This window comes from Notolepis coatsorum, assembly GCF_963971535.1.
Source record: "Notolepis coatsorum genome assembly, chromosome: 7".
Lineage (NCBI taxonomy): Eukaryota > Metazoa > Chordata > Actinopteri > Aulopiformes > Paralepididae > Notolepis > Notolepis coatsorum.
The window spans coordinates 148,832,553-148,856,003 of record NC_140171.1 but is presented as its reverse complement, the minus strand read 5'-3'; the positions used below and the strand labels follow the sequence as shown (position 1 = coordinate 148,856,003).

The window sequence follows — 23,451 nt, the reverse complement described above, 5'->3', positions numbered from 1 at the left end:
CCTGGTATCACCTGAAGAGTAGTTTTATTATCTGGTATCACCTGGAGAGTGGTTTTATTATCTGGCATCACCTGGAGAGTGCTTCTATTATCTGGTATCACCTGGAGAGTGCTTCTATTATCTGGCATCACCTGGAGAGTGCTTCTATTATCTGGTATCACCTGGAGAGTGCTTCTATTATCTGGTATCACCTGGAGAGTGGTTTTATTATCTGGTATCACCTGGAGAGTGGTTTTATTATCTGGTATCACCTGCAGAGTGCTTCTATTATCTGGTATCACCTGGAGAGTGGTTTTATTATCTGGTAGTCACCGCCCACAACAACAATCAACAATTCGCTCAACAACAGAGCGAGTGGAAATACTGACACTTCCTCAAACGGGTTGACGTGACGCGAATGCCGACAGAGAGAGAGAGAGAGCAGAGAACGAGCAAGCAAGCGAGAGAGAGAGAGAGAGAGCACACGCACACTCCCACGCGTATTCCGATCCGTGCAATAATATTCACAGGGTATATATTGTCATTTGAAAAAAGTTACCAATGCATTGTCCCGTGACATCTCGCCTCCTTTATTCAAATGTGAAGGTCGTTGATAAGAGAGAGAGAGGGAATCAAGATGAACACAGTGCATATGACAATCATAACTGGCCAGCAGGTTATTTAGTGCGATGCCTCTCCATTCTCACTGTCGGGAAGCATTAGAAAAAAGTGTGTAGTCTCTCTTAAATTAAATTAAAGGGATTTCACAGTAACATTGTAATAGAAACACAGCACGCGTTCCATTCCATCGTCTACTTTGCATGCGTCACTCTTTAGTGATGTAGGCCTACGTGTTTATTTTCACATTGAGCAGGGAAGTGAGATCCGATTATAAATGGTCACTCGAGACGCATGTGGAGACGCATTCCAATGCCGTGTGTGTGAACAGACGTACTTAGAGCCGTCCCACTTGTGATCGGATCACCCAAGACACATGTTAATGCCATGTGTGAACAGGGCCAGTCAGTCAGACAGCAGTCCAGAGAGAGAGACTCGCCACACCATGCGCAGGCTTCGTTTGCAGGGTGATGGAGGGAGGTTAAAGCCAGTGGTGATGGAGGGATGTTAAAGGCAGAGGTGATGGAGGGAGAACTCATCACTCTGCTTTAGTGCGCTTTATGGCCCCCGGCAGTTTATCTTGGAGCCTGGGGAGAGAAACAGAGAGGATAAAATAAGTCGTATTTTCTATCCATATTTAAACAGGGTTCCCACAGACTTTCAAGTACTTTTCCAAGCACTATTTTAAAAAGGGCATTTAAAAAGGATACAATTAACTTTTAAATGTTATATATATATATATATAAAAAAAATGGCTTAAAACCAATTTCCCACAATTAGTTACACTTTAAATAAAACATTTAGATTTCTTGATTCAGAACAATTTGATCATGGATGAACAAAACATTCAATGTGAATGGTGGGTTGATTTGAATTTCAAGGACTTTTTAAGCACCTTGTTAAAAAGTGGGCTGTTTAAGGAATTCCAGGCCTCGACTTTTTTTGTAAAAAATCAAGCACTTGATATACTCGTATACTCCCGTTTCACCGCCAACGCTTGAGCGCCAAAAACGAGTATACTAGAGTATACTCATTTTTGGATCCTTTGATATTTTTCCTTTGATCCCTGTTCTAAACACTCAGCCGGTGCTCTCTAGGTCTCCCTGGCTCATCTGCCTATGTTGGAATTGCAATGACGATCGAATCTCGCCAGTGGCAGTATCGCCTACCTTTTGAACTGGGAACTGGGGATATCACTTGTCTTGTGATCCACTCCGGCTGTTTCCGCCTAGGAGTGGATCACAACATAGCAATCGGTGGAAGATTTGGTGCCTCAGAGCTATTATTTCCCGTATGGTAGCCATGCCCAATATACACGAGTAATTACGATTGCCATGGGATCGACTGGGATTTATTCATTTTAGAGTACTCTCTGACTGAGGTAAGGTCCATCTTAGGTAACCTGCTTGTATTTTTTTGACGTAAAACATGCTTCTGTACCGATCACAGTGTCGTAGTTTACCGGATGTAAAACATGCTTTTTGTAACGATCGCAGTTTCTAGTTAAAACGACCCCCCGCCCCCCCCCCCCCCCCCCCCCCCCCCCCCCCCCCCCCCCCCCCCCCCCCCCCCCACCCCCTTGATGATTTTGTGAAGACACATATGTAAATGGTATATATACCTTTGATTTGGAAGTATTTGGTGTTTCAGGAGAGCAACCAGAACGATTTGGGCATAATACATATAACGCGCCATATCTTGCGATCTATGAAAAAATACTGGATTATTTAGGAAAGGGCCGATGTTTAGCGTGTAATAGAGCACAAACTACAGTATGTAGAAATTAACTGGTTAGTCACTCTTGGACTATAAACAATGCCTGTCAAATGAGCCATACTATTGTCTCCATAGCTATAATACATAACACACGATGGGTCTGGAAACATTGCTAAAATGGTCAATAACGCTGGCGCCATTGAGTGAAGATGGAAAAGAGCGTGGTGCTCAATGAGTTAAGCACTTCAAGGACCTTGTGCGAACCCCATTTAAACCTGATCAAGGTCGACAAATCCTGCTTCACACTCATTCAGTTACTAATATTCACCCTCACCCTGAACACCGGCGTTCTGCAAGGCTGCGTTCTGAGCCCCCTTCTCTACTCCCTCTTCACCCACGACTGCACTCCTATACATTGCAAACTTGATAATGGTATTTGGTGCCAGACGACAGGGGCGGCTAGGTGGCGCAGTGGGCAAGGCGCTCGCCACCAACGCAGGATATGCTGGGTTCGAGCCCAGCTCTCGGCGTTGCTACCAGCTTGGCTGGTCGTTCATACTAATACAATTGGCAGTATTAGGGGGTGGGAAGCTGGTGGGTGGGGATCGGACGTTGTGGACAGCGACTCCTACAGGTCGGTTGGTGCGCCTGCGCAGTAGAATCAGGAAGCGACGGGGGCGGCGTGTCCCTCCCACGCAGACCCTCGCCGCTGAGAGATCGCGCTGTGCAGGTGAAAAGATGCGACGGCTGCCTCCTCGTGTACCGGAGGGGACACGTGATGCAAGGCTTCGTCCACATTGCAGCCGGCTTGTGGATCGAGACAGGGGAGGGTAGAATTGGACGATACGAAATTGGGGAAAGGAGAAATATAGAAAATGGAGAAAAAGTAGATACAAAAAATAAAAAATTTGCATACGACACAACGGTGGTGGTGGGCCTCATCAAAATCAACAATGAGTCTGCCTATAGGCAAGAGGTCCCAGCACCTGTCGACAACAACCTGGCCCACAGCACCAAGAAAACCCAAGGAGCTCATCGAGGACTTCAGGAAGACTAGAGCTGGCCTGCACTCCCCCATCCACATCAATGAGACGGAGGTTGAGCGTGTCTCCAGCTGGGCGTGTCTCCAGCTTCAAATGCCTTCACATCTCCAAGGACCTCTCTTGGAACCTCAATACCTCATCACTGGTCAAGAACCCCCCCCCAAACTCAGAGCTCAAAGGTTTATGGAGATACGAGGTTCCTGTACAACAGCAGTGATGCTAGTATATTCCATCTCCCCACAGCAAGTCACCTTGACCTTGTTCCCTACTTCAGAACTCACTTTTCAAGCGTCTCATCGACTCTGGAGCGAATCAGCTCGACCTTTTGATCGATCAGTGTCTGAAACACACAGGAGAACCAAGCACACTTTTAGCAATCAGTTACAAACTGAATTTGCATACGGCATCATTATTATTAGTGGCCTGCTCATAGTGGCTGCCCAGACAAAGTGCAAGTCAATCTTTTACCTTGTTTTTCTCGTATACCAGCGGTGTGGTGAAGAAGATAATATCAGCTGAAAAGGAGAGAAAAAAGGGCAAATCAGTTAACAGTTCTGGATTATTATACAAGATTATGAAGATTATGCAAATGCATAAATGCAATCCATGTACTACAGCCACTGGTTACCCTCTCATTTAGCTGCAATAGCAAACCATCAGTCAGCAGACCAATAGTAATATATCAGTCAGCAGCCAATAGTAAACCGTATATCAGTCAGCAGACCAATAGCCAGTGAGCAGTTCAGTCAGTCATTAGGTGGCCCAATAACCAGTCAGTAAAGAAGTCTTACCAAGGATGAGGATTGTGATTCCGTTGAAGACCGCTCCAATGTATGTCATAACCCACATCACACCTGCAAGCTGCAACACACAATCACTACTTTTTACTTGTGTGGTTGGTGACTAGATGATGAGATGCCACAAGGTTTAGTGAGAATCACAGGGATGGAAGCTGCTGTTGAGAAATGTAAATGCTAGTCACACAGTACATGTATATGCATGCATGTATTATTATATTATTATTATTTCTTTTAGAAAAAAATAACTATAAAAAACAACAACTGATAAATCAACCTTCCTGAAAGAAACTAAACATTAAAACTTGTGGAAAATAAACCTAAATAGAACATTTGAAAAAAAAACACTAAATGCCAAATCACAAACCCATTACTGTGCCACCCTGGTGTATATGTGTTTATTGTGTTGTATATCATTTCACACCTTCAGTGAGTCCACTAGATCCTCCACCAATATGAGCCTCCTAATGTACCCCACCAAGCGGTTCAGGTGGCACAGCGCGTGGTCCACGGACCGGCGGAAGGTCTCCTGAGACACGGAGATGTCCCGCTCCAGCAGAGACCTGGAGAGAAGAGAGGGAAGGAAAAGAGAAAAGGAGAGAGGAACGGAGAGTGATACTAGGTGACTACTCGCATACAAATAGGAGAAGCATGTCCACGGTCTGTCTGAAGAGAAGTCGGTTCATTCGAGGGATGTGGAGGAGGGGTGGGCACGGTCATTATGGAACCGTCTACTCGCCGACGGAAATACTAGTTCAAATTCACTAATTGTTTTATTGTCTGAGACAGGATAGAAAAAATAAATTTTTACACTAACTCCCTCACCTTAAATTTGCAGTTACAATTGCATCCACGGGGTGGCACTGTTGTTGTTATGTTATGTGTTGGTACTAGGGATGCACCGATATGAAAATTTGCCACAGATACCGATTGTTCAACTAACACAATCGGCCGATACCGATATTTGTGGCAATTTTTATATATATATATATATATATATATTTTTTTCTTTTGTAATATTTTTATTTTTTTTGTATTTATTTTTATTTTTTTATGAAACTACTGTATATTTGTGCTCACCGATATGAACATAGGCCCTCTTTACTTACTTAAAAAAAGGAAACATCAAGAAATAGCACTATCTCTCTCCCAGTATGTTCTGCAGGGCTGCAGCTAGATACTAGTTCTCCCAGTATGGTCTACCGGCTGGGCTGCAGCTGGATACTATTGTCTCAACCAGAGCTCTCAACCAATGAAATTTTGATTGACAGTCGATTCTGCCAATTACGTCACACACCGCTTGCACCCGCCTCTGCTGTTACCAATCGGCAAGCGCGTATACATTTTTTACTTCCGCTTTTGTCCGCCATTGATTTTGACGAGAGGTATTCTACAACACACAACAACGGCGGCGCGGTCGACGTTTAGCTCCGCAGGATGACTTAAACGAGGCATAATGATTTTACTGCAATGAATGTTATAATAAAACAAAGCCTTTCTATTAGGGATGTCCCGATCCGATCACGTGATCGGGGCCGATCACGTGATTTTCCGAAGATCGGGATCGGCAAAAAAAAAAAAAAAAAAAAAAAAAAAAAACGATTTTTTTTTTTTTATTCAACAAACATGACCATGTTCACGTCTTAAACTCATACTGAGGCCTTAGTTTTGGTTTTAAATTGCATATCATCATTCATTTATTTATTGTCACAGAGCAGAAGAATTTTGCCAAAACAAACCAATAGTATCCAGCTGCAGAACGGCAGACCAGCCACAATCTCAGACCCAAATAATTTTTATTTAAATTTTTTTTATCCCAATTTCTCACATTACATTCACCCTGAATGTTGACGTTATCCAGGTGAAAAGTTAACTTCATAAATCATTTGATGTATAATTAAATCAAAGGAAATGCGTTTGGGTCTGAGAGTGTGGCTGGTCTGCTGTTCTGCAGCTGGATACTATTGGTTTGTTTTGGCAAAATTCTTCTGCTCTGTGTGACAATAAATAAATGAATGATGATATGCAATTTAAAACCAAAACTAAGGCCTCAGTATGAGTTTAAGACGTGAACATGGTCATGTTTGTTGAATAAAAAAAATAAAAAAAATAATTTTGATCGGATCGGGAAATATCGGTATCGGTAGATACTCAAAATCACATGATCGGGATCGGATCGGGAGCAAAAAAACGTGATCGGGACATCCCTACTTTCTATACATGTGTCTGATTGAAAACTTTATTAACAGATTGCAGAATGGGTAAAACTCAGGGCTCTATGAGCAACGGAAGGAACTGAGCTAGTATGGACGCGTAATGCTTGCTACGTTCGGGTAAATAATATGCTGATGTTATTGAACGTGTAACACTAACTATATAACGTTAATGCCACAAAACGAATGCCTTGTTAATCATAAGTAGTAACTTTGATGCAGTAGCTTGTGTGTGTGTGTGTGTGTGGGGGAATGGGGACGGCGTTGTGCAGGTCGCGAGTGAACTTTTTTTTGTCTTTTGACGCTACACAAATTGATGGATATTTATCGGCTACTGCCATCGGCACATTCAAGCTTATCGGCCGATAGGCCGATTGCAGTCAACAAGGCACTTATCGGCCGATACCGATACCCGACCGATACATCGGTGCACCCCTAGTTGGTACACATTAGACATCTTCCGGTCTCTGTCGACATAATTATGTCAAACTACTCAAATGCTTTGCATTACTTGGGCTGTTGAATAAATTGTCAAACCTATGAAATAAAAATCGACATACATTAAATTAGCACCTGCATTTAGGGCTGGGCGATATATCGAGTATACTCGATGTATCGCGGCTTGTTCTACATGAGATGTAGTAAATGACTATATCGTGAACATCGAGTATATGTTGTCACGTCGCGGCTGAGATGAGACTTGCTTTAGCGCAGAGCTGTCCTCTTGTTTTCATTATAGACAGACCAGCGCGGACCTTAAATTACATGCATTTGTAATTTCATTAGACAGACTAGCGCGGACCTTTAATGACATGCAATTTAATTGACACGAGCAATGGGCTAACGTTAGCTGCTAACTAAGTTATCCCACATAACTAGGCTAAGCTAACTAGCGTTAGGTGCTAACCCTGGAAACGCTCAAAGCGGACTCCACAACACTAGTTCCATTCGTGAGGAAAGGGGGTGGGGTAATATTGATGAGGCTTGACAACAGAAGTTCAAACATAACTTCATATTTATTGGTTATTCGTTTCTTCATATCGGGCATCCAGTTCGCATCACCGTGTGTTCAACTTCCTGTGTTGACATTCCAGTGTGGCATCAATACCTACGGCAGCTTATACGCTCAAAACGCAAACCTACAAAACCCGAGGGGGGGGGGGGGGGGGGGGGGGCTGGCTCTCTCACGCGTTCTCGCTCTCTCTCTACATTCAATGATTTAAAGTAGCCAAACGTTACAGTATAAATACTAACTGGATAGTTGATGATATAAACATTTAATTTCATTATCTGAAATATTCTAAAATCATTAAGTCTGCTATAAGCCATTATCCCTTTGTGTGTAGGCCTGCCGCGATAAGCAATAAATCGATTAATTGCCGCGATAATTAAAATTAATGCAATGATTTTGACGGGCGCGATTAATTGCTATTTGCGCGTTTGTTTTAATGAGGCGGAACCAGTACCCCTCGTCAGTCACTCCGTGTGGGGGGCCGCTGGCCTTACTACAGAGCACAGCACGGGAGCTCCGTGGGGCACTAGCAACGCCACATATAGCTTAACTACATTTCTCAATAGTGTTGCTCCTTTTAACCAAATAGCGTTCTTCGTAGTGTAACGTTAGCTATTTTTAGACCCAAGTAGTTACTCGCTACTGCCCGGAGAAACTGGACTGCTAAATAAAGATTAAAGATCTAGTGTTGATGCTCATTCAATGCCAACAACATTAGCTAAATAGCCAACAAACGAAATACAACGTATAGCATAGCTACAACACAGAATAACGTTAATACAATTACATGCATCATTGTTTACAATGAACGGGTGGGACTAGTCAAAGGACTGGACACGGGGACAAGTTAAACATGAATTAATTTATTATAACAGGTAATCGAGTTGCGCTCCCGTGCCTACGCACCACAGCTATTCTATTCTATACGGCTTTGACGCTTCCTCCTCATCGTTGATTGCCTGTAGTAGCTGCATCTAACGTTAGTAGCTAACGTTAAAACTAACCTAAAGTTAGTTGCTCACCAACAATCTCAACATTTGTTTTATGATCATTAGCTCAAAAACACAGAACCGGACGATACAAGTTGGCCGCTCATAGATGCTGCTAGGATAATAACAACAATACTTCCGCTCCGGTCGGTGGGCTTCAAAATAAAAGTCTAAACACCGGAAAAGACGGAGCGGTGGGCTTCAAAATAAAAGTTTTGGGAAATAAATTTCTCAAAAAAAAATTCTCTAACCGGTCGCAATAATATCGCTTATCGCGATATTTTCGGGGGCAATTAATCGCCCAGCAAAATGTGTTATCGTGGCAGGCCTATTTGTGTGCGATTATTATTTTCTCACAGTGTGTATATATATATATATATATACATATACCGGTATATATATATATATATGTGTGTGTGTGTTTGGCTAAAGTGGATAGAAAACACAGTACTGTGCAAAAGTCTTAGGCACCCAAGAGTGTTTATATAAATAGTCTTAGATGTAAATAATTTTTTTTATTAGTTCGTCAGTAGACTACTCTTAGTACATTTTCATTAATTTTATTTTTTAAAGCATCTTCATGGTTTAATAATGCAAACATATGTTGCAGGGACTTATTATAATCATCATATTGGCGTGACTGTATGCATCAAAGGGTTAAATCAAGCATTTGTAAGTGCTTTAGAGGAAATATCGCGATATATATCGTGTATCGTGATATGGCCAAGAAATATTGCGATATCATTTAGAGGCCGTATCGCCCAGCCCTACCTGCATTCACTTTACATGGAGAGGTTAGCGCCGTTAGCGCTAGCTAGCTTGCGCCAGAAGGTTATGTTCAGAAACAATATCATTCATTGTGTCTGAGTTAATACAACTTATACATTTCCTAAAATGAGAGAATCCCTTATCACAGACATGAGCACAGTTAGATTGAATGCTTATATTTGAGGAAAAAAGGGTGAAATATTATTCTCACATTTCAAATCTAACACAGACTGCTTAAATTAAATTAAATATTTAAAGGGGAACTATTTTACTATTTCTTTCACTATTTGGGCACTTTTACACAATTCCTGTGAGTCTATGGAACACCTCTGTAATATATATATTTTTTTTATTCATTGTTTTGTATTTCTAATCAAGTCCTCAAAAACAGCATTTTTCTACCTCAAGATCTCGAGCTGTTTTGCAGCCGCAGCTGCAGGGCGGCTCCTAAACCACTGTGCACCGTCGGCCCCGCCTGAACATTAACATGCAGCAGCGACTATATGACATCACATATAGGCACATTTTCAAACGACTCAGTTCAGTGAGGGTGAATATTGTGAGAGGAGAATTGGAAGAATGCGCCAATATGAGAATTTTGAGACATAGATCATATTAATATAAGTTCACATAGCTAGGAAACAATGCTAAACACTCAAAAAGGCCATTTATAAGATAGTTCCCCTTTAAATAATATTTAAGTTTTTTATAAATGACTCAAAGTGCCCATCCCTGGTTGAAAGACACACAGGTAGATACTTTAGCAATAGCTCAAGACAGGCTGTAGTCTATGGTTACTGTGGTCTATGGTAAGACAGGCTATAGTCTATGGTTAGTGTAGTCTATGGTTACTGTAGTCTATGGTTACTGTGGTCTATGGTTACTGTGGTCTATGGTTACTGTGGTCTATGGTTACTGTGGTCTATGGTAAGACAGGCTGTGGTCTATGGTTACTGTGGTCTATGGTTAGATATGCTGACTATTTACTGTACCAAGGCCGACCGCTGTTTTAACGTACGACCTAGGACCATTATTATACAGTTTTAATATATTTTTCAGGCGAGAATGCAACCATTTCGATTCCAAATGTGTGGTCAGATCTGACTGTAAATAAACACGGACAATCCTTCATTGAATTTTTAAAAGACTCAAAATGCTGTGTAGTAAATGGGAGATTAAACGCTGACAAAGATAATTTCACTTCAATTTCTATAAAGGGGAGAGCTGTTGTGGACTACATTGTAACTCCTCACGTTGACTTGAAATCATGCATTGAATTTAGTGTTTATACACCATCTGAACTTGTTGGCTCTGAAGGTGCAAATCTTATTGATATCCATAGTAGATTACCTGATCATTCAGTACTATGCTTACACTTTCGGGCCGGTGACTCAGTTAATATCCAGAGCATGGTTGAACCCCTGCAGCAAATCAAACCATGTAATAGACACCTGCCAGCTAATTTTCTTTCCTCTGAGATTTGCCAGGGGGCTTTACTAGATGTCATGGAGCTCTTGAATAACGGTCCGAAAAACCAGGAGAATATTGATCTCTGTTACAATAACTTATGTAGTTTTCTGCATAAAGAAATTGGTCGACACTGTGCTACAAAGAAAGGCGGGTCGCCCAAAAAGTATTTTAAGACCAAACAACCTTATTGGAATAATGAATTAAATGGGCTATGGCTTAATTCAAGGGCAGCCGAAAAATCTTTTCTAAAATGCAAGGAACAGAGTGTGAGAAGAGACTTACTGAATGAATTTAAAGCTTGTCAAACTAAATTTGATAAGAAACTCAGATTTTTCAAACGACGTTTCAAGAGAGGACAAGCTCTCCATATAGAACAACTACAAGTCAGTAATCCCCAGAAATTCTGGAAAGAAATAAATAAACTAGGCCCCAAAAAAACCCAGACAGTCCCAATGGAGATTGTATTGGATAACGGTGAATCATGTTTTGAAACTGAGCAGATTCTGAAAAAGTGGGAAACCGACTATAGTAGTCTGTATGCTTGTAGTAGTCACCCTTTATTTGATGATGGTTTCCTGACAGAAATATGTAAGTTAAAATGTGAGGCCGAACTTGGGATGAGCAATAGCCCTACAGGTTGTGAATTATTAAATAGTGACATTACGTTAGACGAGGTACAGAGTGTAGTGGACAGAGCGAAACTGAAGAAAGCTATGGGTATTGAGGAGTTGTCGAACGAGGTCCTTAAAACTCCCTATCTGCTGAATGTATTACACTGTTTATATCAAACTTGTTTTAACACAGGCACCATCCCCTCGATATGGAACAAGTCCATTATTAAGCCCATCCCCAAATCTGCAAAAGCTGACCCTAGAGTCCCACTAAATTACAGAGGTATTAGTTTGATCAGTACAGTTTATAAATTATACTCAAGTGTTCTTAATAATAGATTAAATAAATACTTAGAATATAATGAAATGTTGGTGGATGAGCAGAATGGGTTTAGGGCTAAGAGAGCTTGTATTGATCATGTTTTTGTTTTATCATCGGTGGTGAGAGCCAGATTGGACGAGGGCAAGAATACATTTGTTTGTTTTGTTGACTTTAAAAAAGCCTTTGACTGGATTAATAGAGAGCTTTTGGACTATAAATTAATCTGTTCTGGTATTGATGGACTATTTTATAAGGCTATCAAAAGCCTGTATAAGGCCCCATCTGCCTGTCTGCAGCTGAATGATGTTAGGACCGGCTGGTTCCCCACACCATTCGGTGTAAAACAGGGAGATGTGCTTTCTCCTACTTTATTCGCCCTTTATGTTAATGACCTGGCGCAAGAAATCAAGCAAGCCAATCTTGGTATTCCAATAGATAATATAATCCTAAGTATTTTATTGTACGCTGATGATATTGTTTTGTTTGCAGAAAATGAAGCAAATTTACAAAACATGTTGAATATTATGAGTTCTTGGTGCATGAAATGGAGACTTGCGATTAACAGTGAAAAAACACAGATTATGCACTTTAGGAAAAAACACGAACAGCAGAGTAGTCATAAGTTTCAATTTGGACCAACGCCTCTGATTTACACACATTCTTATAAATATCTTGGTTTTACCTTTAATGAGTACATGTGCTTCATAGAAGGAAGGAAAATAATGTCTGAGTCAGCAGGAAGGGCGCTAGGGGGCGTGTTGAGTAAAATGAAAGTGTGCACTGACCTTGGGTTTTCAACATATACACAATTATTTGATTCAATGGTGGGTTCTGTTTTGTTTTATGCTGCTGGAGTATGGGGTTTTGATGATGCTCCTGAATGTAATGCGATCCAGAACCGGGCCATAAGATACTTTTTAGGAGTCCATAAATACACACCAAAAGGGGCTATAGAAGGGGACATGGGGTGGGATTCTTGCTTGGTCAAGCAAAAGGGTGAAATGGTGAGGTTATGGAACCGCCTGGTCCAGCTGCCAAATGGCAGGGTGACTAAAAAGATTTTTAATTGGGACAGAGCACACGGTCATCCCTGGTCAAGAGAGATGTCTATGATTTTTTCTTCTACTGACTTGAGTATGATTTTTATGAACAATTTGCAGTGTAAGGTTCACATAATTAAAACAAAATTATCAACAATCCATCAGGATAAGTGGAAGGTGGAGATTTTGAAAAAACCTAAACTTAGAAAATATATTGCAATTAAAAATGAGTATTTTACTGAACCTTATGTAATGTTAAACTTAAAGAGAAGACGGAGGTCTCTGTGTGCCCAGTTGAGGTCTGGCACCCTGCCATTGGCTGTGGAAGTGGGTAGATTCCAGGGTAAACCTGAGGAGGAGCGGCTGTGTGTTCTGTGTGATCTGGGAGTGGTGGAGGATGAATATCATTTTGTTTTTTATTGCCCTTTGTACACCACTTTGAGGAGGGCTTTATTTGAAAAAATTCAAATTGCAAACCCAGATTTGTTTTGGCAGTCTGAGAGCTGTATGTTGAGTTGTTTTTTTGTGGAGGACATCTTCGGTTTTGCAGGATTTTTGGAGAAGGCATGGCACCTGAGACAAAACACACTGTATCCTATATAATTGTATTTGAATTCACCTTGTTTTTCTGTTTTTCTGTTTATTTACATTGAGTACAGCTTGTGTTATATTACGTTTTATTGTATTTTCTTGTATTTTTCTTTTTTTATGGCCATCTTGGTCTATGTAATTTGTTAAGTAATTGGTAAAGTATATTATTATATACTTATTGTTATGTGTCTTGTAAGCCCATATGGGCTGGGCATACATCTGTATGTAAGACACGAAAATAAAAAATATCAAATCAAATCAATCAAATCAGTTCAAATTCACTAATTGTTTTATTGTCTGAGACAGGATAGAAAAAATAAATGTTTACACTAACTCCCTCACCTTAAATTTGCAGTTACAATTGCATCCACGGGGTGGCACTGTTGTTGTTATGTTATGTGTTGGTACTAGGGATGCACCGATATGAAAATTTGCCACAGATACCGATTGTTCAACTAACACAATCGGCCGATACCGATATTTGTGGCAATTTTTATATATATATATATATTTTTTTTTCTTTTGTAATATTTTTTTTTTTTTTGTAATTTTTTATTTTTTTTTATGAAACTACTGTATATTTGTGCTCACCGATATGAACATAGGCCCTCTTTACTTACTTAAAAAAAGGAAACATCAAGAAATAGCACTATCTCTCTCCCAGTATGTTCTGCAGGGCTGCAGCTAGATACTAGTTCTCCCAGTATGGTCTACCGGCTGGGCTGCAGCTGGATACTATTGTCTCAACCAGAGCTCTCAACCAATGAAATTTTGATTGACAGTCGATTCTGCCAATTACGTCACACACCGCTTGCACCCGCCTCTGCTGTTACCAATCGGCAAGCGCGTATACATTTTTTACTTCCGCTTTTGTCCGCCATTGATTTTGACGAGAGGTATTCTACAACACACAACAACGGCGGCGCGGTCGACGTTTAGCTCCGCAGGATGACTTAAACGAGGCATAATGATTTTACTGCAATGAATGTTATAATAAAACAAAGCCTTTCTATTAGGGATGTCCCGATCCGATCACGTGATCGGGGCCGATCACGTGATTTTCCGAAGATCGGGATCGGCAAAAAAAAAAAAAAAAAAAAAAAAAAAAACGATTTTTTTTTTTTTATTCAACAAACATGACCATGTTCACGTCTTAAACTCATACTGAGGCCTTAGTTTTGGTTTTAAATTGCATATCATCATTCATTTATTTATTGTCACAGAGCAGAAGAATTTTGCCAAAACAAACCAATAGTATCCAGCTGCAGAACGGCAGACCAGCCACAATCTCAGACCCAAATAATTTTTATTTAAATTTTTTTTATCCCAATTTCTCACATTACATTCACCCTGAATGTTGACGTTATCCAGGTGAAAAGTTAACTTCATAAATCATTTGATGTATAATTAAATCAAAGGAAATGCGTTTGGGTCTGAGAGTGTGGCTGGTCTGCTGTTCTGCAGCTGGATACTATTGGTTTGTTTTGGCAAAATTCTTCTGCTCTGTGTGACAATAAATAAATGAATGATGATATGCAATTTAAAACCAAAACTAAGGCCTCAGTATGAGTTTAAGACGTGAACATGGTCATGTTTGTTGAATAAAAAAAATAAAAAAAATAATTTTGATCGGATCGGGAAATATCGGTATCGGTAGATACTCAAAATCACATGATCGGGATCGGATCGGGAGCAAAAAAACGTGATCGGGACATCCCTACTTTCTATACATGTGTCTGATTGAAAACTTTATTAACAGATTGCAGAATGGGTAAAACTCAGGGCTCTATGAGCAACGGAAGGAACTGAGCTAGTATGGACGCGTAATGCTTGCTACGTTCGGGTAAATAATATGCTGATGTTATTGAACGTGTAACACTAACTATATAACGTTAATGCCACAAAACGAATGCCTTGTTAATCATAAGTAGTAACTTTGATGCAGTAGCTTGTGTGTGTGTGTGTGTGTGGGGGAATGGGGACGGCGTTGTGCAGGTCGCGAGTGAACTTTTTTTTGTCTTTTGACGCTACACAAATTGATGGATATTTATCGGCTACTGCCATCGGCACATTCAAGCTTATCGGCCGATAGGCCGATTGCAGTCAACAAGGCACTTATCGGCCGATACCGATACCCGACCGATACATCGGTGCACCCCTAGTTGGTACACATTAGACATCTTCCGGTCTCTGTCGACATAATTATGTCAAACTACTCAAATGCTTTGCATTACTTGGGCTGTTGAATAAATTGTCAAACCTATGAAATAAAAATCGACATACATTAAATTAGCACCTGCATTTAGGGCTGGGCGATATATCGAGTATACTCGATGTATCGCGGCTTGTTCTACATGAGATGTAGTAAATGACTATATCGTGAACATCGAGTATATGTTGTCACGTCGCGGCTGAGATGAGACTTGCTTTAGCGCAGAGCTGTCCTCTTGTTTTCATTATAGACAGACCAGCGCGGACCTTAAATTACATGCATTTGTAATTTCATTAGACAGACTAGCGCGGACCTTTAATGACATGCAATTTAATTGACACGAGCAATGGGCTAACGTTAGCTGCTAACTAAGTTATCCCACATAACTAGGCTAAGCTAACTAGCGTTAGGTGCTAACCCTGGAAACGCTCAAAGCGGACTCCACAACACTAGTTCCATTCGTGAGGAAAGGGGGTGGGGTAATATTGATGAGGCTTGACAACAGAAGTTCAAACATAACTTCATATTTATTGGTTATTCGTTTCTTCATATCGGGCATCCAGTTCGCATCACCGTGTGTTCAACTTCCTGTGTTGACATTCCAGTGTGGCATCAATACCTACGGCAGCTTATACGCTCAAAACGCAAACCTACAAAACCCGAGGGGGGGGGGGGGGGGGGGGCTGGCTCTCTCACGCGTTCTCGCTCTCTCTCTACATTCAATGATTTAAAGTAGCCAAACGTTACAGTATAAATACTAACTGGATAGTTGATGATATAAACATTTAATTTCATTATCTGAAATATTCTAAAATCATTAAGTCTGCTATAAGCCATTATCCCTTTGTGTGTAGGCCTGCCGCGATAAGCAATAAATCGATTAATTGCCGCGATAATTAAAATTAATGCAATGATTTTGACGGGCGCGATTAATTGCTATTTGCGCGTTTGTTTTAATGAGGCGGAACCAGTACCCCTCGTCAGTCACTCCGTGTGGGGGGCCGCTGGCCTTACTACAGAGCACAGCACGGGAGCTCCGTGGGGCACTAGCAACGCCACATATAGCTTAACTACATTTCTCAATAGTGTTGCTCCTTTTAACCAAATAGCGTTCTTCGTAGTGTAACGTTAGCTATTTTTAGACCCAAGTAGTTACTCGCTACTGCCCGGAGAAACTGGACTGCTAAATAAAGATTAAAGATCTAGTGTTGATGCTCATTCAATGCCAACAACATTAGCTAAATAGCCAACAAACGAAATACAACGTATAGCATAGCTACAACACAGAATAACGTTAATACAATTACATGCATCATTGTTTACAATGAACGGGTGGGACTAGTCAAAGGACTGGACACGGGGACAAGTTAAACATGAATTAATTTATTATAACAGGTAATCGAGTTGCGCTCCCGTGCCTACGCACCACAGCTATTCTATTCTATACGGCTTTGACGCTTCCTCCTCATCGTTGATTGCCTGTAGTAGCTGCATCTAACGTTAGTAGCTAACGTTAAAACTAACCTAAAGTTAGTTGCTCACCAACAATCTCAACATTTGTTTTATGATCATTAGCTCAAAAACACAGAACCGGACGATACAAGTTGGCCGCTCATAGATGCTGCTAGGATAATAACAACAATACTTCCGCTCCGGTCGGTGGGCTTCAAAATAAAAGTCTAAACACCGGAAAAGACGGAGCGGTGGGCTTCAAAATAAAAGTTTTGGGAAATAAATTTCTCAAAAAAAAATTCTCTAACCGGTCGCAATAATATCGCTTATCGCGATATTTTCGGGGGCAATTAATCGCCCAGCAAAATGTGTTATCGTGGCAGGCCTATTTGTGTGTGATTATTATTTTCTCACAGTGTGTATATATATATATATATATACATATACCGGTATATATATATATATATATGTGTGTGTGTGTTTGGCTAAAGTGGATAGAAAACACAGTACTGTGCAAAAGTCTTAGGCACCCAAGAGTGTTTATATAAATAGTCTTAGATGTAAATAATTTTTTTTATTAGTTCGTCAGTAGACTACTCTTAGTACATTTTCATTAATTTTATTTTTTAAAGCATCTTCATGGTTTAATAATGCAAACATATGTTGCAGGGACTTATTATAATCATCATATTGGCGTGACTGTATGCATCAAAGGGTTAAATCAAGCATTTGTAAGTGCTTTAGAGGAAATATCGCGATATATATCGTGTATCGTGATATGGCCAAGAAATATTGCGATATCATTTAGAGGCCGTATCGCCCAGCCCTACCTGCATTCACTTTACATGGAGAGGTTAGCGCCGTTAGCGCTAGCTAGCTTGCGCCAGAAGGTTATGTTCAGAAACAATATCATTCATTGTGTCTGAGTTAATACAACTTATACATTTCCTAAAATGAGAGAATCCCTTATCACAGACATGAGCACAGTTAGATTGAATGCTTATATTTGAGGAAAAAAGGGTGAAATATTATTCTCACATTTCAAATCTAACACAGACTGCTTAAATTAAATTAAATATTTAAAGGGGAACTATTTTACTATTTCTTTCACTATTTGGGCACTTTTACACAATTCCTGTGAGTCTATGGAACACCTCTGTAATATATATATTTTTTTTATTCATTGTTTTGTATTTCTAATCAAGTCCTCAAAAACAGCATTTTTCTACCTCAAGATCTCGAGCTGTTTTGCAGCCGCAGCTGCAGGGCGGCTCCTAAACCACTGTGCACCGTCGGCCCCGCCTGAACATTAACATGCAGCAGCGACTATATGACATCACATATAGGCACATTTTCAAACGACTCAGTTCAGTGAGGGTGAATATTGTGAGAGGAGAATTGGAAGAATGCGCCAATATGAGAATTTTGAGACATAGATCATATTAATATAAGTTCACATAGCTAGGAAACAATGCTAAACACTCAAAAAGGCCATTTATAAGATAGTTCCCCTTTAAATAATATTTAAGTTTTTTATAAATGACTCAAAGTGCCCATCCCTGGTTGAAAGACACACAGGTAGATACTTTAGCAATAGCTCAAGACAGGCTGTAGTCTATGGTTACTGTGGTCTATGGTAAGACAGGCTATAGTCTATGGTTAGTGTAGTCTATGGTTACTGTAGTCTATGGTTACTGTGGTCTATGGTTACTGTGGTCTATGGTTACTGTGGTCTATGGTAAGACAGGCTGTGGTCTATGGTTACTGTGGTCTATGGTTAGATATGCTGACTATTTACTGTACCAAGGCCGACCGCTGTTTTAACGTACGACCTAGGACCATTATTATACAGTTTTAATATATTTTTCAGGCGAGAATGCAACCATTTCGATTCCAAATGTGTGGTCAGTTCATCCAATAACAGTCGAGGTACCCGTTTTATAAAGGACGTTTGTGTGTGTATGTGTGCACGCCCATGTGTTAGTGTCCTTCCTTATGAATATGAATATGTTCTTGAGTCACTTTCCAAGTAAAAAAGGGGCAAATCTGTTTACATTTTCAGAACCTGCCATTCGTTTTTTGATTGGTTGAAGTTTATTTCAAATATGCAACATAAACAAACATCAAGTACAGATATAGCCTTAAGCTGTTCAAATAATAAATGTATATAAAAAAAATTAAATAAACAAAGAACAAACAAAAAAGTCAAACTCAATTTTTTTCTTTTTGTCATTTACATATTTGAAAAGGAGTGGGAGGACGCATACACTTATTTAATCCCACCCCTATTTACTCATCAGAACATACTATATTATATTTACTAATTCATACATTACTAGACTTAAATTGAAAAAATTAACTTAGTTAACACTTTAATCGCCGTTGACGCTGGAACACGTCATTCCCCGCCATGCTTATTCTGCCGAAGACGCTGGACAGCGTCTTTGATATCAATATTTCAAAAATCTGTGATCGAAATCATATTTCTCCCCCGGAGACATGAGATGTACTGGTGAGCCCCTATCAACTCTCTAACGGTTCAAGAGCGCCATCTGGTGGCGGATCGGCGGATCGCCCAGGGAAGAAACAGGAAGTGGAAGCTGGTGCTCATTTCAATTTGGTCCGATCACTCGGTAATAGTCCCAGGACTCGAGCTGATCACGACGGATAGTGATCCGTTACCAATAACTCGATAAACAACATGATTTGGACGTATATACTATTATACAACCTGGAAATGGATCGGATATTTTCGACATCCCATAATAGAAAAAATTCTGTTCCACGCTCATCTCCCAACGGCGAGAGGAAGCTACGGTGAGTTTCAGCGTTATTTTGTAATGTCTTCTATACTAACTGCTCTAATGATCATATCACCCACACTAGATGAATGATATAACGTTGCCCACGGAATTATAAACGACCCCCCCCCCATCCGGTCATCATCAGATCATACGTAGTAACTTCTAGAAGTACGTCCATTTGAAAAAAAATTTCTCGCACAGATTCCTACCAAACTGTATTTGATCATCAATATAATGCATTTAGGGCTATAAATCAAGTTCTGGAGAAAGCTGCAGAAAACGATAAAAACATACTTATACTTTAGACCGTATTTTAGTATGAATATGTGAATGAAAAAGTATAACGTTGCTACACCCTGAACAATAGATATAAGACGTTGAATGGGCCATAGTAATGTCAATTTAGCAATACAATTTAAAAAGTTATAGCCCTGCAAAGAAGGGGAACTTCTCCATGTTAAATAGGGCTGGCGAGGGATGGTATATGAATTTAACCCCGGCGAACAATTTTTTTTTTAATAATACCTTATTAATATTTGCCAAAACTGTGTTACCCTGTATAGTTCCTCTAGCCATTTTTTATACATATATACAACTACATGTGCACATACCGTAATTCCTCTAATAGTAACCCCGGCTTGTATTTGTTTCAACTGTAGCGGATACCAGGCTTGTATTAGGAGGAGGCATGTATAAGAGAGAGGCCTATATTTCTAATTTTCAAACGGATCATAATGAATAAATCAACATTTTGTGTCAGTTTGAACCCAGTAAAATGTACTGGGTTCATTTATTGAAACCAAGTACTGTATGAAATACGGTAGTAAACAGTGCAATTACAGGTGGTCAAAAAAAGTAAAATAAAGTAAAATAGTGCAATCACAATACTGGTATAATAATAATAATAATAACTTCGTTTTATACAATTCTGAGGTAGGCTTACTCTCTTGGTAAACATTAACACCATACCATTATATGGTATTTACTGCACAGCCAGGCCAGCATATAACAACAATAACAAAATATATTGCCTATGGTAAATCCGTTGAGGGAAATACCGTAATTCCTCTAATATACATGAAACCCGGCTTGTATTAGGAGGCCGGCTTATAATTGCTTAGCTCAACAGCGCACCCGGTCATTAATAGAGACCCGGTTTTTAATTGAATACCGGTTACTGTTAGAGGAATTACGGTATATACATTTATATATACATACATACCGAGATGTCCCACCATGTTACCTGTTACCTGTTTATTGCACAATGTTGTTTTTATTGGATTCTATTATATGTTGTACCACTGTATTGCACATCGTTGCGGGCAAGACCACCCGCATTTCATTGTATACTTGTATGCCGTGACAAATAAAACTCTTGACTTGACTTGATACATACATACATACATACATATACACACACACACATACTGCCAGTTATCAAACCCCTTCGTCATCTCTGTACCTCAGGAAACCCATTAGACTGTATTTTATGTTAAACTGTTTTATGTTTAGACATTGCTTTAACTCCACAATCAGACCGTTCCATAATTTTACTCCGCAAATTGAAATACAAAGACTCTAGTTTACAAAAACACACTTTACTATAAATGTAATTCTTACAATTATTCCATCTTTTGTTATCATAAATCAAAACTAAATCATTTTGAGCCACTGTGAGTGAACCAAAGATAAGCATTTTATATGAGTCACTGTGAACCAAACATAAGCATTGTATATGACTGTAAACGTGGTCCCTGTCTTTGTAAACAACAACAGTTAAACCACATGTGTGCGTGTGTCTGTGTGCGAGTGTGTGTCTGTGTGTGCGTCTGTGTGTGTGTGTGTCTCTTACTTGAACGGATGGCCGTCATCTGATTTCTGGACAGCTTGGATGACAGACTTGTAGATCCTGGAAGCAAGAGTTTGATATTGTTATGATTTCATCATTTCTGGATCATTCATTTTGCACAAAGATTTAATAGCTGGTTTCTCAGATTCAAGCCGTTTAAAACATCTTACCAGTAAACTCAAATGATCATGCAATTTCTAGTAGTAAAATAAAAGGATTAGCAAAGGAACCCTATTGTAAACATGTTCCCGTGTTTTGCATTGTTTCTACAGAATGAGGGGTTGTCTCAACACTGAGAACATGTTAAATATGTACATTGTTGTTACAGAATGAGGGGTTGTCTCAACACTAAGAACATGTTAAATATGTACATTGTTGTTACAGAATGAAGGGTTGTCTCAACACTGAGAACATGTTAAATGTGTACATTGTTTCTACAGAATGATCTTGAGTCATATTTAATCTGCAATGTCTAGTTGACAGTTTGATCTGAATTTAATTTGTACAATAAAAGCGGCTCACTCATTATAGGCACAGAAACAGCCCATTGAGAACAGGCTTGAAACAGAGGGTTATAGAGGCTGCTAGAATGCATAATCAGTGTGTGTGTGGGGGGGGGGGGGGGGGGGGGTTAGGAGATCTCAAAAACCTATATTAACTCGTTGAGAGGGACTACAATAATGTCCCCTTTAATAAAAACAATAGGCTTCTAATACACTTGGGCAAAACTATGTCCATCTTGTTTGCCTCGGTTGAATAAGGAATCAGCACGGAATCCATTACATCAACATCCCTTAACCCTTTCACTACCACACTACAGAAGGTTAACCTTTCACTACCATAGTGAAAGGGTTAACCTCCTGTAGTACGGTAGTGAAAGGGTTAACCCTTTGTCATGTGGCAGTGAAAGGGTTAACCTTCTGTATTGTCTCAGTGAAAGGGTTAACCCTTTGGTCGTGTGGTAGTGAAAGGATTAAGGACTGGTGTTGCATCCTTGACTTAGGGGCGCTTCCATGGCTTGGTGAAGGTAAATGCCAGAACGAGATACCAGGCCAGGAGGGGCGGATAGGGAATCTCTACGACTATTGGCCTCCTGCATAGACATAGTCCAATGTCACTTAGATCGCTTTCACACCTATTAGGGAGGTGTAGTGGTTACGTCATTGTTGTTTCCGGCCGGTCCACCTTGTGGGGCGGCGTGGCTCAGGGGTAGAGCGGGGCGTCCAATGATCGAAGGGTTGGTGGTTCGAATCCCGCTCAAGCCCATGTCCATCCCATTGCCGTTGTGTCCTTGGGCAAGACACTTAACCTACTTGCCTCGTATGAATGTGTATGCATGTGAATGAATGTTGGTGGTGGTCGGAGGGGCCGTAGGCGTTGATTATTCGCCACGCTTCCGTGAGTCTGCCTCAGGGCAGCTCTGGCTGCAATTGTAGCTTACCACCACCGGTATGACTGTGTATGAACGAATAATGGATTCTGTGAAGCGCTCTGAGTCAGAGCAACAGTCAATCAGAGAAAAGCGCTATATAAATCCAATCCATTATCATTATTATTACTTGAAATTGCAATGTATTTCCAATAAGACACATTTCTAAAATAGTCTCGTTTAAAACAAATAAAGCATGAACATTGGCATGGTGTACCTTTCTGTATGTATTCATCCACAATCTGTAGCTCGACATGAAACAATTCGCAATTAAAATCGTAAAATAATTACGTTTAATTTTATTTCAACCAAAAATGCTTAAACAATAATGTTAGTGATAGAAGGGAACTCGTTTTGTGCAAAAATGGAAAGCTTGCCAATGTTCACGAGGCAGAATTATTACAATAGCCGATAATACATTTTCCCCAATGATAAATCCCTGTACGGGTGGACCGCGCGGGGAAACTAGTGACGTTAGACTACACCTCCCTATAGTCTGATAGACTTGGTGCGATTCAAGGGTGAAGTTGCAACAT

The 23,451-nt window shown here is 40.1% G+C and overlaps 1 protein-coding gene across 1 annotated transcript in view; it reads right to left on the bottom strand.

Annotated features, from left to right (window-relative positions):
* Positions 1 to 727: 727 nt before the first annotated feature.
* Positions 728 to 23,451, bottom strand: part of LOC311231332 (reticulon-3-like) — a 32,707-nt gene continuing 9,983 nt past the window's right edge. Inside the window, exons 3-8 of the mRNA XM_084317886.1 lie at positions 21,490 to 21,546; positions 4,578 to 4,716; positions 4,148 to 4,217; positions 3,825 to 3,871; positions 3,638 to 3,696; positions 728 to 1,184 (exon numbers count right to left, since the gene is read on the bottom strand). Coding sequence (XP_084174012.1) covers positions 1,136 to 1,184; positions 3,638 to 3,696; positions 3,825 to 3,871; positions 4,148 to 4,217; positions 4,578 to 4,716; positions 21,490 to 21,546 — 421 coding nt within the window. The 3' untranslated portion in view covers positions 728 to 1,135. The remainder of the gene's footprint in view (positions 1,185 to 3,637; positions 3,697 to 3,824; positions 3,872 to 4,147; positions 4,218 to 4,577; positions 4,717 to 21,489; positions 21,547 to 23,451) is intronic.